This window comes from Delphinus delphis, chromosome 8, assembly GCF_949987515.2.
Source record: "Delphinus delphis chromosome 8, mDelDel1.2, whole genome shotgun sequence".
NCBI lineage: Eukaryota > Metazoa > Chordata > Mammalia > Artiodactyla > Delphinidae > Delphinus > Delphinus delphis.
In genome coordinates, this window is record NC_082690.1 from 86,333,146 (window position 1) to 86,349,263 (window position 16,118).

The following is a 16,118-nucleotide window of genomic DNA, read 5'->3' on the forward strand; positions in this document are numbered from 1 at the left end:
TGAGCTGGTGTGGGATCTACCCTCGCATCTTGATCTTTTGTGACTGTGGAGGCCCTGGAGAGGTGGGCCTGGCTGTGAGGACCACACCACTGAGACCCAATGCCTCCCGAAGACAATGGGCGGCGGGGGCGCTGGGAAAGCAGTGGCACTCTCTGGATCAAGGTCTCAGATCTCCCTCCTCTGTGACGGGGCACAGAGACCCTGGGCTGCTCTCCCCCTCTCCTGGGCCCTGCTGTGAGGTGGAATGTATGCACCCAGGGCTGCCTAAACTGGAGGCGAGTCTCTCCCACTCCCTGGACCTTCAATTACACAACCCTCGACCCCTGTCCATGAGTCGAGCCCGTGGACAGACCCTGCCTTGGGCGGCCATGTGGTGGCCTCCAGGTAAAGCTCCTGTTAGCATATATACTGGACAAATTATAAAAAAACATCTCCTCTGGGCAGAAAATTGAAAAAAAGGTGGCCCTCTGAGTAGACCAATTAGAATGGGCACCCTGTCCTCAGGCTGACATGGCTCCATGTGTGTCCCCCACTCATGCCCCTCACTGCGTCCCCTCGTGCAGTGTACAACCTGTATACCTGTCCTTAGCAGCTCTTTCCCCAGTTGGGAAAGGGCTGGGACCCCGTGGACAGCACTAGACTGGGGGCCAGCAGGCCTGGACCCTGGGGCTATTTATCCACTAACCTGCTGGAGATCAAATAACCTGCCAGAGCCATGACGTTCCCATCTATAAAATGAGAGAACAGGGCAAAATGTGCCTAAGAATGATGATAACGGTGATATCATCATCATCAAAAGAGGTGACAGCCACCACTGATGGAGGGCCAGTTACCACCCAGACATTGTCCTAAGTGCTTTTTCTGAGAGCACTAGCTCACTCGATTCTTACTGCCACCTTTCTAGGTAGGTGCGAATACCTCATTTTATAAAAGAGGCAACTGAATTTCCAAGAGCCCAGGTAGCAAATGCTAGAGCTGTGAGACAGAGGCCAAGGCCCACCTTCTGAGACTCAACGACCCCACCCTACAACAGCCCGGGGTGAACAAATCCTGCTGCACCCCAGGGACAGGCCTTCATCCGTCTGAATTCGCAGCCGTCGCCCGTGTCAGGCCGCCTCCTCACAGGCACACAGGCCGGGGCCAGGGCTCTTTTTCCACCTCATCGGTCACTCGGTCAGTCAACACACATTGGGTCGCACGGTCCACCAGGCGTGCAGTCCAAGGCAGATCCCTACCGTTCGTTGTTCAGGGCCATCCTCGGGGGGTCCAGGTTGGGGTTCTCCATGGACTCCATCTGTGGACACCGCAGGAAGTAGTAGAGCGTGTGGAGGGCGTCAGGGGACCAGGTGATGGGCTGGGGTGGCTGACGGGCCTGGCGGGCGGGGCTGGAGCCAGGACCCAGCGGGCGGCGCCCCTGCATGTGGTGCATGGCGCGGGAGACCAGGTCGCCTGGTGACGAGGGCAGGCGAGAGGGAGAGAAAAAGGAAAAGTCTGAGTTCACAGCCCACATTCTCCCAAGGATCCTGCCAGCTAGAGGAGCAGCTAAGCCGGCATGCCTAATTACTGTTTACCCAGAAGCGGCAGGTGGAGGTGGAAACTGTCACCCAGACACATGATAGCAATTTAGATTCCCTTTCACTTCCAGTCCTGCCTTAACAGTTGAACGAAACGCTTGGTAGGGGCCCGGCCCCACCAGAACTTACGCTAATATGGTTTCTTTTCCAACAGCCCCACTCCCTCCATCACCCCATGGCCCTTCCCCCAGCTCTCACCACAGGAATCTCCCTGGGCTTCTTTTCCCAACCTCCAATTCCTGTGCTAGGCTGCGTGCGGATTCTTCCCCGTGCTGTCTGGTGCAAAGTCCAGGTAATTCTGCAGAAAAGGGACCTCCCTCTCCACGGCCTCAAGGAAAACTCCCACCACCATCCATTATGCTTATTATGTGCTGAGTGTTCAATTTTCTAGAAATAGAATTTAATCTGATCCTTACAAGGCTGGGGCCCGAGTAGGATCCCCATTTTGCAGACGAAGAAACTGAGGCTTACCCAGTAAGCAAACATTTACTGACACCATGCATTTCCCTGGTCACCGGGATGCCGCGGTGCCCAGTAAACGGTAGAGTTTAGATTTGAATCCAGGCCTGTGTGACTCCAAAGTCCATGAATTGAACTGGGACCCAGGCCGTGGCCTGCGCTGATGAAGTCTGCAGGGTCCTCAGGTCCCCATATCCTGTGCTGTGTTTCTTCCCCAGTTGAGTCTTTTCAATTCCCCACCAGCCCAGGACAGGAAACGTCCCATCATTGTGTGAGGCCACAATGCTGAGAAAGGACGGGTGAAATGGCCCCAGGCACCTGCGGGCCCCTCTTGCTAGGAAAAGTGGCGCCTTCCATTCTTCTCAGGCCTGAGAACTCAGGGGGGCGTCCCTTGTGGGTCAGCTTGCCCCTTACAGATAACCCCTTGGAGAGAAAGCCTCTGAATGAGGCTGAGCTCAAGGAGGGAGAAACACATGGCAGGTGAAGTGTTGTTCAACGTTCCACAGGACCAATTCATTCACTTATTCCGTGAACCTCCCCTACAGAGCCTCTGGGTCTGGGACTCTATACCATGTGTCCCCGGAGCCCTGCACAGCTTCTACGGCACATCGGGTGCTCGGCAAACACTTGGAGGATGAAAAAGTAGCCTTACGCATTCATTTCATTTAAGATACAACTTCTGGTGGGGCCTGACTTGAGCTCGTTAGCTGCCAGGCTCTCCCATGACAGCCACAGCGGCAACGCCTGTTTCCAAGCAGGGACAATGACAGCCCCGGAATTGGAGATCTCCACTGGGAAAGAGCCCTCCATGCCACCCCCAGGTCCTCACTCCTCTCTACAAAGCGGACTCTGCTCATCCCGCAGTTGTAGCTCAGCTGCCTGGGTGCCTGCTGCCAGACCCCGGGGCCAGGAGGGCTGAGGGCACTGAGTTCCTGACGCCTGGTTCCCATCCCCCAAACTCTAATTTAATTGGTCTGGGGCAGGACCCAGGCGTCTGTATTTTGTAACAGTTCCCTCAGTGAATCTAACCTCCAGTCAGGTTTGAGAATCACCAGGTAAGCGGATGAGCGCATAGATTCTGGATCAAGACTTGCCTGGCTTCCAATCAGGGCTCTGCTATTTCTATCCTGTGTGCTTTACGTACTAAGTTACTTAACAAAGCCTTGGTTTGCTTATCTGTAAAATGGAAAGAATCGTTTCTAACCTAAAAATCCTGAGGATTCAAAGAAATAACAAACATAAAGCACTTAACATCATGCTCGGCACAGAGTAAGTGCCTGGTAAAGTTAAATATATCACCATTATTGTTACTGTCTTTTGTTATTAATCCTCTATCCTACAGGCCACCTCGTGGTACTCTTCCTTCCAGGACCTCTGCCTGCAGTCAAGCACTGCCCCGCATTTCCCAGGACAGGAGGAGTCCAGCCCTGCCCTCGGGCTCCTGGGTAGTAGAAACTGGCATCAACAAGCCCAGGCCAAGCCGTCTCCCAGCAGCTAGTTGTAGAGCTAAGTTGGCTGCAATAAGTTGAAATCTGGCTCCCGTTTCTCCAGGTCTAAATGTCACAACTGTTGGCATGACCACAGGACCACAAGGAGGAGAATTCAAAGAGTCCCCGATAGCATCGAAGAATCTTGTTGAAATATCATTTCAAAGACTCGACAAGGTAGAAGTCATTACCATTAATTACGTTTAAGATGGTTTCGTTGTTCCTGGTGTAGAACCCTTGGCAGCACGTTTCCAGCCAGGATGCAGGCAAAAAAATCGAGGAAGGAATAGGAATACCTCCTAACAGCTCCCGAAAAGGGAAGCCAGGAACAGAGAGGCCTTCCAAAGGTTCGGGAAGCCATGAAGGCAGCAGAATGGTGACTGGAGATGGAGTCCCCGGACACTTTGCTCCAGGCCCAGCTTCGGGCTTCGGTGTCTCTCAAAGACCAAAGAGACAGATGCCTGCAGACAACTCTGATCGGGCGTCTAAAAAACTTAAGCTGCGCTGCAAGTCCAGGTTACGGGCAAAGACAGCCACTTGTTTTGGATGTTCTCCCAGAGGGATTTTCCTCCCTGACGCCTTCTATTTTCTAGGCTTCAAGATAGACATGAAAAGATAAGACAAAATCTCTAAAAAAAATCTCTTTACAGCCACCCCATAAGGGAGGCATTTCCATTTTACAGATGAGGACACAGGCTACACAAGTTAAGTGATTTGTCCAGTGGCGCAAGCAGGACTTGAACTGGGGTCCCTGTGTCCCAAACGCATGTTCTCGACCAATGCGACACTGCTGCTTGAAGTGTGGTCTGCAAACTGCGACAGGTCTGTGAACTGGGACAGGTGTGCAAACTGGTTACTGGTTCGGAAGTTCATTTCAGAAACTGAGAGTGAGCTTACAAAAACTTCCAGAGCAATCCGACAGAGTGATTTTATGCCTACGTAATCGAATTAATAAAATAAAATGGCTTGCATCTTACCTGTGCTTTATTTCATATTTCTAAACGTTCCTTTTTATTGTATTTGTCAGTTTGCAACAAAGCTGGGGGGATACCATCCCTGACCTGCTACCACAGTGAGTTTCAGAAGCTGTGGCCCAACGGGGCTGTGCTCTGGGTTTGGTACAGTTGGGCACTCCTCAGAGCTGCTTCTGAGACATCCTTGTACTTGAGAATCAATTGACCCTAAGCTTGATGAGACCTCAGTCTGAAGCCCAGAAACACCCACAAGTATGGAGAAACAAGCCCTCCCTGCTTGTTAGTCATGAGAGCCCTGAGCAGAGGTGCTACGGCTTCCCTCTGGTCTGTCCAACCTGCATCAGGAGCCATCGAATAAAAAGAGAGTGGGAGGGCCTGGGATTCAGCACTGTCTCCAAAATGAGGCCCATACCATCTGGCTCCCTTTGAAAAGAAGTGTTTTGTTTATTTCTTATTCCCTTCCATTTACCTTCTCATAGGTAGAGAGGGACAGAGGAAAATACAAGTGCCCGAGCTCCCTATGCAGATGGACCTGATACAAGAATAAGACTTCCTGACCTACCTGGCAGGCTGGTCCTGGCCAGGTGCAGGGAGAGAGCGGATGTTAAAGCCGGGCTAAACTCTAAGGTACGAGGTGCTCAGCGCCAAGTATCACTAGCTTCATTAAGCTCTTTAGTCTTGAAGAGAAAAACTGCAGTATCTGCTTCCACCTTCACCTCCTCCCTCCTTCACAATGATTAGCAGAAACCCTGGTTTCAGAGCGAGGGAGCTCGGGCATCTCGGCGCGTGACACAGCCTGCTTGGTTGTCGGTGAAAGATGCTCTGGGGATCCTTCTTCCCTTTGGTCTGAGGAGTGGCTGAGCCAGGATGGGGACCAATCCTAGGTGGGTTTTAGGAGGCAGAAACTGGACGATAGAGAACTTATTCTCACACACACACACACACACACACACACACACCAATACACAGCTCAGGTTCTGTTCTCATCACTAGCGATACGTACACCAGGGGATACAACAGAGAAAGTCTCCATTCTCATGAAGCGGAAGTTCTAATCACATGAGAAAGATGACCAACTATTCACAAGTAAATATATAATCAATGCCAAGTGTCCATTAGTGCCTTGAATAAACCAAAGCCATAAGATGGGAGACAGAGAACGAGGGTGGGACCCTTAACCTCTGGCAGGGTGCTCAGGGAAGGTCTGTCTAGTAAGTGTTATTGGGCAGAGACTAAGAACGTGCCATATTTGGATAACTGGAGGAAAAGGTCACAGGCAGAGGAACAGCTAGTTCGAAGGCCCTGGGGTGGGAGGATCTTAGCCAGGAGGCCAGGAGGCCAGGAGGCCAGGGTGGCTGGAGCACAGTCAACAAGAGAAGAACAGAAGACGAGGAAGGCAGATCATATGTCCAATCCTGGACTCCACTGAGTGTGCTGGGAAGCTGTGGGGGTAACTGAGAGGATATTGAGCAGATGAGTGACATAATACAATTTGGATTTTAAATATCCCTGGTTTGGCCCGAGTTGGTAGCCCTGGAAGTGGTGAGGGGGCAAACTTAAACTTGGTATAGTTTTAGAAGGTAGAACTGATTGGACTTGGGACCTGGGCTGAATGGTAAGGACAAGCCCTTCCCCTGAGGGAAGTTTCTGAATGCTCGCCTTGTGCCTGACTGTGGATTGTAATGGGCACAGAGACCACTACAACAAAAGGCTCTACGATAAAAGTCAAGATCAGATTCCGATCTTATGTATGTATGTATGTATGGCTGCAATGGGTCTTCATTGCTGCACACGGGCTTTCTCTAGCTGCGGCGAGTGAGGGCTACTCTTCGTTGCAGTGTGCGGGCTTCTCATTGTGGTGGCTTCTCTTGTTGCGGATCACAGGCTCTAGGCGCACGGGCTTCAGTAGTTGTGGTGCACGGGCTCAATAGTTGTGGCTCGTGGGCTCTAGAGCACATGCTCAGTAGTTGTGGCACATGGGCTTAGTTGCTCTGCGGCATGTGGGATCTTCCTGGACCAGGGCTTGAACCCGTGTACCCTGTATTGGTAAGCGGATTCTTTTTTTTTTTAATTTTACTCATTTATTTTTTAATTTTTGGCTGTGTTGGGTCTTCATTTCTCTGCGAGGGCTTTCTCTAGTTGCAGCGAGCGGGGGCCACTCTTCATCGCAGTGCGCGCACCTCTGTTACGGCCTCTCCTGTTGCAGAGCACAAGCTCCAGACGCGCAGGCTCAGTAGTTGTGGCTCACAGGCCTAGTTGCTCCGCGGCATGTGGGACCTTCCCAGACCAGGGCTCGAACCCGTGTCCCCTGCATTGGCAGGCAGATTCTCAACCACTGCACCACCAGGGAAGCCCCTGGTAGGCGGATTCTTAACCACTGTGTCAGCAGTGAAGTCCCCAGATTCCGATCTTGACCTCAGCTGCCCTGAGATGCTGGTGGCTGGGCTGCTAGTCACGTCTACGAAGCCCATAGCCCTAAGTAATTTAGAGCTTTGCTAAAGTCTGACACAGCAGTAGTCAAGCCCCCTTTCTGATTCTTATTTGCAACCTGACTGGGGGAAAATGGCTTTTCTTCTCTAAGCTTTGCTCCCTCATCAGGACTACCTTGCTGAGTCGTTCTGCACAGTAAATGAGATCATGTGATGAAGGCACTTCATACAGTGTCTTGCACATACTAAGTGCTCACTTAATGTTCAAAATGCAAAACAAAATCAAGGTGTTCTCCAGTGGACTGAGGCCTAAGTGTGTCCCTCACTGTTCTCAGGCCAAGAGAGTTCACCAAACAGACTGCGCATAGCCCCAAAGACAGCCCACCGTCCAGGAGACATTCCTCAGGGGTGGGGATCAAGCCATACACCCAAGCCCACTTCCTGCAGGGTCCTCAAGAGGCAGGGGACCCAGGTGGCCAGGCTGGAATGCCCCGAGGAGACAGAGAGCTCAAAGTCCTGCTTTCTGTCCCAGCCTTATTACCAATCTGCTCTGTGACCTTGAATCAGGCACCTTCACTTCCTGTCCTGGGAAGGGAAGGAAGGGGGTGGGGGGGGAGGGAGGAAGCTGTGTCCTAAAGAAACAGAACGGCCTGCCATTCACTATTCAGGGGCCAGAAACCTCAAAGAAATCACAAGTGGAAAAGGCTGGAGCAGAGTGAAACTCCATCTGTTTCCACACTGTGTGCTATACGACCCTTGGCATGTGTCCCCGCCCTCTGCTGGGTGGTCTCATGACCCCGGGAGGAGCATGCAGTTTGATTTCTCAAATAGTTGGGATAATGAGAGGGAGAGATCGGGAGACACGGGGATCACATGCCTCCTAACACGATCTTCTGAAAGAGCTGCCGACTGTAATGACCTAGACCCAGGGGTTTCCCGCTGTGTCCCAGAGAGCCCTGAGGTCCTGGGGGATGCCCAGGGCACCGCAGGGCTGAGACCACTGGTCAGCTCCTCCTCCAGCCAGAGAAGCTCAGGTTTTTCTTTTTCTGTGACCAGGTTTCGGGAGGTGCTTTCTTTCAAATACTGGTTGTAAATTCAGAGCCCTTGGGGCCAGGCAGGTAAAATAAGAGACAGGCCAGCTACGAGAGACCGAGGCACGTGGCAATGTAGGGAATGCCTTCTGTCACCTTAGCTGCCACTCAGCTCCCCCTGATCGCTGCCATGCAGGAATGGGGCCCAGCAGTGCCAGATCGTCTGATTTCTCTAGAGAAACGAGAGATCCAAATTTGGATGTGATTAAATGCACCTGCCAACTAAAGCGCACGTCTGTGGGCCACCAGTTTACAACCTCTGGCTTTCAGAGAAGGCAAGAAGCGAGGAGGAGAAGGAAGAAGTCAGGACCCGGAAGGTGGGCTCTTCCCGGCCTCTCCCTTGGGGCCAGCAGACCGTGGGTGCCCCACTTACTCAGCTCCGAGATGCTCCCCACACAGGTGGCCAGGAGGGACTGCTCCAGGGTCCGGAGCTCCAGCTGCGCGTAGGCATCGGCGCGCTCGTCGTGGCCCAGGGACCCGCCGTTGTAGGGACTGAAGTACGCAGGGAGGGAGAGGACACCTGTGGGGAAACATGGTGGACAGTGTCAATGAAAATAATCAATAAACAATCAATAGTAAGAATAGCAAAGAGTTTTATTTGAGCCAAACTGAGGACTAGCCCAGAAGCCCACTGTCTAGGTTACTCCGAGAAGCCTCTCTGGAGAAGCAGCGTTTTCAACACAGTTTTATATCTTGTCAGAACAAAGAATATTAAACAAGTCTGGGTTACATTTCTTCAAGGTTAGGAAAAAAAAAAAAAACAGACCAGCACGTACATAGCAAGTCGCTATGCCTTAGCACCTGGGAAGGGAGTCTTTTTTTTTTTTTTTTTAACATCTTTATTGGAGTATAATTGCTTTACAATGGTGTGTTAGTTTCTGCTTTATAACAAACTGTGGGAAGGGAGTCTTATCATCCAAAGAGGACCAGCATTGGCATCCCAGGAAGAGGGGCATTTAATCTTTATTTTTAACCTAGACGTTATTTACTTCTGGTCAATGTGCCCTTTTCTTTAATAATTAAAGCGGACGTACAATGTATGTTTGATAGGCCACAAACAGGCTATTTTAGTTAGCATAAAAGTCAAGTTAACTCATGTATAAGCCAGAATGACTTCCCTATATGTCAATATGTGAAAATGCCTTTTATCAACAAGTCACCTGAGGATGGAAGCAAAGCTCAAAGGCCACAGCTCTGCTCCCTGTATGGTCGAGTGCGGGTGGTGGGCAAATTGCAAGGCTCCACTTAGGACAGCTGACTTTTCACTGTGGACGGTGCTGCAAGAACCAGGATGAGGGCGGCCCACCTGTAGACGTGGTTTAAAGCAAGTGGAGACCATCCTTTCTTGGAGCTGCACGAGGAACTGGCCTCCAGAGGCTGGTGGGCCATATACGCATTCATTCATTCCTTCCCTGCTTCACTTGCTGAATATCCAAAGTGCCTCACTCGGCCCAGGGATTCTGCTGCCTTTAGGATTCCGGGGTGACAAAGAGACCTGGCTTTGTCTTCACGGAGCTCAGTGGATAGGGCGTCAGATGTAAACTGTTCACCCTGCCCACCCAAAGGGCGGATTCGCCCTTGGAGTCCTCCCACTTCTTCATGCTGCCCCCCCTTCCTTCTTCAAGCCAAGAATAGGACCAGGAGAAATCACAGAGAAAAGGATGCTGCTTTCCCCACTCCAGGAAGGGGACTCATCCAGACACTGGCCAAGGCCAATTAGCGTTTTTCATTAGCACTTCAACAATAGAGGAGCAGAGCTGTCAGAATCAATCCCAGGGGGTGACAGCCTGTAAATTTCTCCAACTCACTGTGTGGCTTCTTAGAAAGCACCAGAAAAGCAAAATCAGACTGGCTTAAAATTACATGTTGGTTCTTAAGAGCATGTGGCCACAAAGATTCCCAATTTTTGGTAACTGCCTCTTCTTCGATCAAGGCTTCTTTGTCCAACCCCCTTGAACTTTTTTTTTTTGAAAGCAAAATACCCACAGGAATTTATTTTAGTCGCTTTTGGGAAAATCTCTTAAAATTCCTTGAGATAACAGAAGAGCCCCTGGGATGTGGCCAAATCCAGGCTAGACTTCCCTATCCTGTACCCAGAAACGTCACAAGGATGACAACAGCCATAGGTCCTGCAGCAGAGAGGTTAACACAGGGCCTTGGAGCTGGAACATTTGGGTTCATGATTCTAGCTCTGTCACTTAAACCAGCGGTGTTACCTTGGGCAAGTTACTTCACTTCTCTGTGCCTCAGATTCCTCATGTGTTAACTAGAGGTAATAAAAGTTACCTAGCTCACGGCGTGGCCGTGAGTTGCCAGATGTCCACGTGTGGACTGCTGCGTGGCTCAGAGTAAGTGCTCTTGCTATTATTTTTCCTATGTGCTGGGAACGCAGGCTTTAGGTACACTATCTCATTTATTCTTTCAACAAGGTGGGCACTGCTGTCTCCATTTTAGATAATGTGCAGAGAGTTTGAATAACTTGCTCTACCAAGTGGCAGAGCTAGGATTCAAATCCAGGTCTGACTGGCTCTAGAATGTACACGCTTCCCCTCTCTGTAAGCCCAGATTCAATGAACACACCACCAAGCTCACCTACGGCTGTCCCGATTCAGTGTTATTCCTGCTTGGTTCACCCATGGAAGCCCCAGTGCTGGGCCTCGTGTGCTCTTTTATGGGGCAAACGCACATGGCAGCCTTCCTCCTGCCCAGATCCCGGCAGCGTTCTTTGGCCACGCTCTATGTTCGGCTGCTGGTCAGCCCTGCCCTCCTAGCCTGCCCCTCCCCTGACCCAGCCTCCCTGCCCTCCCCAGCACTGCCTCACTGCCCTGCTGCGTGGCTGGGACCTGCCGCTCTGAATCGCCCTCCGACCCCTCCAGGATGGCAGCGGCAACGGACTCCCGATCTGGGCGCTGGTTCGGCAAAGCAGGGCAACAAAGCACTTCCTCAAAGCTCTGTTTCCAGTGGAAGGAGGAGGGCATGACTAGGTTCCCCCTGCCCCCAGCCCTGTCCCCAAAGCAGAACCTCTCCCTGACAGCTGAGGACCCAAATGCATGAGGAAGACTTGGCTCTGAGCATTAAAACAAGTAGTGAAACAAAAGACCACCCTCCCATCCCCACCCGGAACTACAAGCTCAAACCCACGGGCAGCCCAAATGTTTGGGAGGGGCTTCTACGCATCCACGGGTCTAACTCAGGCCCTGCTCTTCCTCTTCTCTTCATTATTAATCCACAGAAACAACGCTGGGGACGTGTGGACCAAATTTACAGAGCTTAGGGCAAGGGAATAGGAAATGCAGCTGATTTGTCAAAGGATTCCCAGAGAGAAATATTATGTCAATGGATCTAGTAACAAGAGCTTGCAGCTCCATTAATAATAGTCCCCATTTTCCCAGTCATCGCCCACCCAAAGGGATTTTCATTTAATACCGTGGCAAAAGTAATTCTGAGCCTATTATTACTAATAGTAATTGATAGCATCACAGCTTTTGCATAGTACCTTTTGCTTTTAAGGGACTTCGAACACCGAGGAGTACATAATTTATTCTTCCAGCAAGGGAGGTAGGGAGGTCATTATCAGTAATAGCCACTGATGACATTTTTTTTTTTTTTTTTTTTTTTTTTGCGGTACGCGGGCCTCTCACTGTTGTGGCCTCTCCCATTGCGGAGCACAGGCTCCGGACGCGCAGGCTCAGCGGCCATGGCTCACGGCCCCAGCCGCTCCGTGGCATGTGGGATCTTCCCGGATCGGGGCACGAACCCGTGTCCCCTGCATCGGCAGGTGGACTCCCAACCACTGTGCCACCAGGGAAGCCCCCTGCTGACTTTTAAAGAGTGCTCACTATGTGCCAAGACTGTGATAACTTTATATGCATGGTCACGTGCAATTCCCAAGGCTTCATGAAGTACTGTTTGCACCCATCTTATAGATGAGAAAACCAAGGGTCCCGCCCCCAAAGTTAAGTGACTTGCCCAAGGTTACTGAGGGTCTGAAACTGAACTGGGGCTAGAATCTCAACCTCTTGATTCTCAAGCTGTTGAAATGAAATGACGTCCTAACTTTGGCCCCCTTGTCTTTAGTTAAAGAGCACAAGGATATTTGAGAGAAAAGGGGTTCTGTTCTGTTTGCTCCTGGGGTCTGATAGGAGGAAATATAAAGAAAGACCCAGAAATACAACTTTCTTTTAATGTGCCTGCAGGCACTGCCTGCTAAGGAACCCTGGGGGCCTCACGTAAAGCTCTTGCAGACTGAAGGCCATCTCTCTTATTCCCTCTGATCTTTCCAGAATGCAGTTCCACAGGTTGCCTTCTGAATCTGCCCCCTTAAGAAAGCCTTTTTTGGGGCTTCCCTGGTGGTGCAGTGGTTGGAAGTCCGCCTGCCGATGCAGGGGACACAGGTTCGTGCCCCGGTCCGGGAAGATCCCACATGCCGCGGAGCGGCTGGGCCCGTGAGCCATGGCCGCTGAGCCTGCGCGTCCGGAGCCTGTGCTCTGCAATGGGAGAGGCCACAACAGTGAGAGGCCCGCGTACAGCACAAAAAAAAAAAAAAAAAGAAAGAAAGCCTTTTTTGGACTTCCCTGGTGGCGCAGTGGTTAAGAATCCACCAGCCAATGCAGGGGACATGGGTTTGAGCCCTGGTCCGGGAAGATCCCACAGGCCGCGAAGCAACTAAGCCCGTGTGCCACAACTACTGAGCCTGTGCTCTAGAGCCCGCGAGCCACAACTACTGAGCCCGTGCGCCACAACTACCGAAGCCCACGCGCCTAGAGCCTGTGCTCCAGAACAAGAGAAGCCACTGCAATGAGAAGCCCGCACACTGCAACGGAGACCCAACGTAGCTAAAAATAAATAAATAAATTTATTTTTTTTAAAAAAAGAAAGCCTTTTTAAAATGTCAATGTGAAATTCTTCTCTCTCCCACATAAGCCTGCTCCTCAGCCATTCTCACTGGAGATGGAAAACACTTGCCTTAAGTTCTCTCAACACTTTAGTGCCTTCTTTGCCCCACAGAAATTCCCGGCTTTAGGGGATGGGCCCAGCGCAAGGTCATTCTGGAAAAAGGGACTTCCAAAAAAAAAAGAAAAGCAACCCCCCCCCCGCCCTCTGTTTATTAAAATCCTTAGAAAAAAATCTGTTTATTTCAGTCATGATGGAGAAAAAGGCATGCTGGAATGAAACCTGTATCCCTTTATTAATTAATAAGGACACCTCAAATCGATCCCTGCTGAACTCTGTAAAAGTTACAAAGAAAACCCACGTGCGTCACTCAGATCGTTGCTGTGAAATGAACTCCCGAGTGTGAGGCAGGGAAGCAGTAGGCATGACCCAGGTACCCTGTGTCTCCCTTGTCTACAAAATCAGCATTTCTGTGGAAACAAGGTTCCGCCCCAGTGTGCTCTGACTGTAGGTGAAGCCTCCACATTTCTCAGTCTGAACACAGAACCACAATCTTCGGTCGCTCAGTTTTTTTCAAGCAGGTTGCCCAACCTTGAATCTCGGAACTCATTACCTCATTCCCCAAAGCTTCCAGTCCCTTCTCTGAGCACAGCACCACATCCACCCAGTTGCCCAAGAACACATCCGGTGAGTCATCCTTATCAACTCTCTTCCTCCTCCCCCCACACATCCAATCAACCACCAAACCTTGCTGCTCTCATCACCTTCGTATCTCAAAAATCCAGTCACTGCCGGTTCAGGCTACCATCTTCCCTCACTGGATACTGCAATAGCCCCTCCCCGTCTCCTCCCTCCGTCTCACCCCATCCCTGACAATCCCTTACTCTGGTCACGCACTCTTATTTACTCTGGCTTTAAACTCTTCAATGACTGCCCACTGCCCTCACAAAGAGGTTCAAACACCTTTCTACAGATAAGAATAGATAATATTCTTCTTTCTTTCTATGATACTTAGAGATGAAAATAATCCTGCCAGTAAATAGGGAAATTCCCAGCACCTCTCAAGAAATCAGCAGTTAAGAAGCCTACGCACTGAAGAAAAGGGAACACTCCTGCACTGTTGGTGGGAGTATAAATTGATACAGCCACTATGGAGAACAGTATGGAGGTTCCTTAAAAACTGAAAATAGAACTACCATATGACCCAGCAATCCCACTACTGGGCATATACCCTGAGAAAACCATATTTCAAAAAAAGTCATGTACCACAATGTTCATTGCAGCACTGTTTACAATAGCCAGGACATAGAAGCAACCTAAGTGTCCATCAACAGATGAATGGATAAAGAAGATGTGGCACCTACATATAATGGAATATTACTCAGCCATAAAAAGAAACGAAATTGAGTTATTTGTAGTGAGGTGGATGGACCTAGAATCTGTCATACAGAGTGAAGTCAGAAAGAGAAAAACAAATGCCGTATGCTAACACATATATACGGCATCTAAAAAAAAAAAAAAAGGTTCTAAGGAACCTAGGGGCAGGACAGGAATAAAGATGCAGACATAGAGAGTGGACTTAAGGACACGGGGAGGGGGAAGGGTAAGCTGGGAGTAAGTGAGAGAGTGGCATTGACGTATATACACTACCAAATGTAAAATAGATAGCTAGTGGGAAGCAGCTGCATGGCACAGGGAGATCAGCTCGGTGCTTTGTGACCACCTAGAGGGGTGGGATAGGGAGGATGGGAGGGAATATGGGGATATATGTATATATATAGCTGATCCACTTTGTTATACAGCAGAAACTAACACAACAATGTAAAGCACTTATACTCCAAAAGATGTTTTTTTAAAAAAAATAAATAAATAGGAAACAAAACAAAACAAAAAAAGAAGCCTATGCACACCTGATCCTGGTTTCTGCGGGCTGTCTTCCGAGTTTGGTCACTTGGCTCTGCTCCAGCCCCGGGCTCCTTCCCAGGTGATTCTCCACCAGTGCCCAGAGAGGGCGCCATTGAGTCAGCTGGGAAACCCAGTGCACAGAAGACTGGGAGTCCCGCCTTCTTGCTGGCTGCCAAGCAGGAATCCGACCTGGGTTTCAGCTGGCGGAGGTTGCCGGCTCCTCCAAGCAAGCAAGTAACCAGCCAGAAGCCAATGGACTGCACACTGGGTTGACAAACCAGATTTTCAGTGCTAAGGTTTTCCAGAAGCAGGGCTCAGCCCAAAGGCCAAGTCGATGGGGATTTCATTCTCTTCTCTGTAAGACACAGGGGTCAACTGGGTGGCCGCTCAAGTCTGCTCCAGCACTGGGATCTTGCACTCCAACTGGCCCTTCTGTGGACTCTAGCACTAAAGTGCACCCCTTAAAACCTTTCCCCCCACTTTCATTCCACTATTTAATTTCTGAATTGTGGAAACAAATAGGCCCTGTTAGCATTATTTCCTGTGATTTAATTTCCCCCAAGTTATAACAACAGCCCCCCAACAGACACAATACACACAAAATTGTAAACGTAAAGATGTCCTTTTTTTGTGAAAACTGGGTAGATTTACAGTTCAGTTTTTCTAACCAGTCATCGAAAGGCCATCAAGACTGTAACGTAACTGTACCCCCAACCTGACAACCCATTCCCATTCCCAGGGCTCTCCACAGATTTGCAAATGTTCTTTTCAGGGCGCTGTGACTACAGTGGGCCCAGCGACCTGTGCAATGCTGCGTGCCTAGCATCTTCTCCCGCCCCTGCCCCCCGACACGCCCCACCAGACTCACTAGCCCCCCAGCTCAGGGAAGCTCATTTGTGAAGATAGCAAAGGCCACTGCCTGTCGCCTGTTTCTTTAAAATGAAACCCGGCATGCAGAGGATTACTCTTTTACTGCCCTTGAGAGGAAACTTGGCAGGGCGGCTTCTGCCACTTTTCTTAGGAGCTGGAAGCTTGGGTGGGGTTCAATCCATAAGCTTCTGAAAATAAAAATTATATTGCCCCACTGAACAGTTTCCAAAGAGCCCACATAATCCAATCCTTTTTATTTTTTTTAAAGTGTTTCCATTCTCTGATCTGGAATTTTATATATAGTACGTTTCATGCTCGGTTGTTGCGTATTAGTCATACTGAAACAAAGTGCTGAAGAGTTAAAGCTGGAATATTTTCCAGAGAGACCCAAATGGAGTATAAGGACAGTTGGTTCTTAAAAAAACCCACTTCACTG

The 16,118-nt window shown here is 50.1% G+C and overlaps 1 protein-coding gene across 2 annotated transcripts in view; it reads right to left on the bottom strand.

The window, feature by feature from the left end:
• ABTB2 (ankyrin repeat and BTB domain containing 2) overlaps positions 1–16,118 on the bottom strand; it is a 180,939-nt gene that overhangs the window by 39,166 nt on the left and 125,655 nt on the right. For both annotated transcript variants that reach the window (XM_060018682.1, XM_060018681.1), the window contains exons 2-3: positions 8,388–8,534; positions 1,236–1,449 (exon numbers count right to left, since the gene is read on the bottom strand). In XM_060018682.1, the coding sequence (XP_059874665.1) occupies positions 1,236–1,449; positions 8,388–8,534 (361 nt within the window). The remainder of the gene's footprint in view (positions 1–1,235; positions 1,450–8,387; positions 8,535–16,118) is intronic.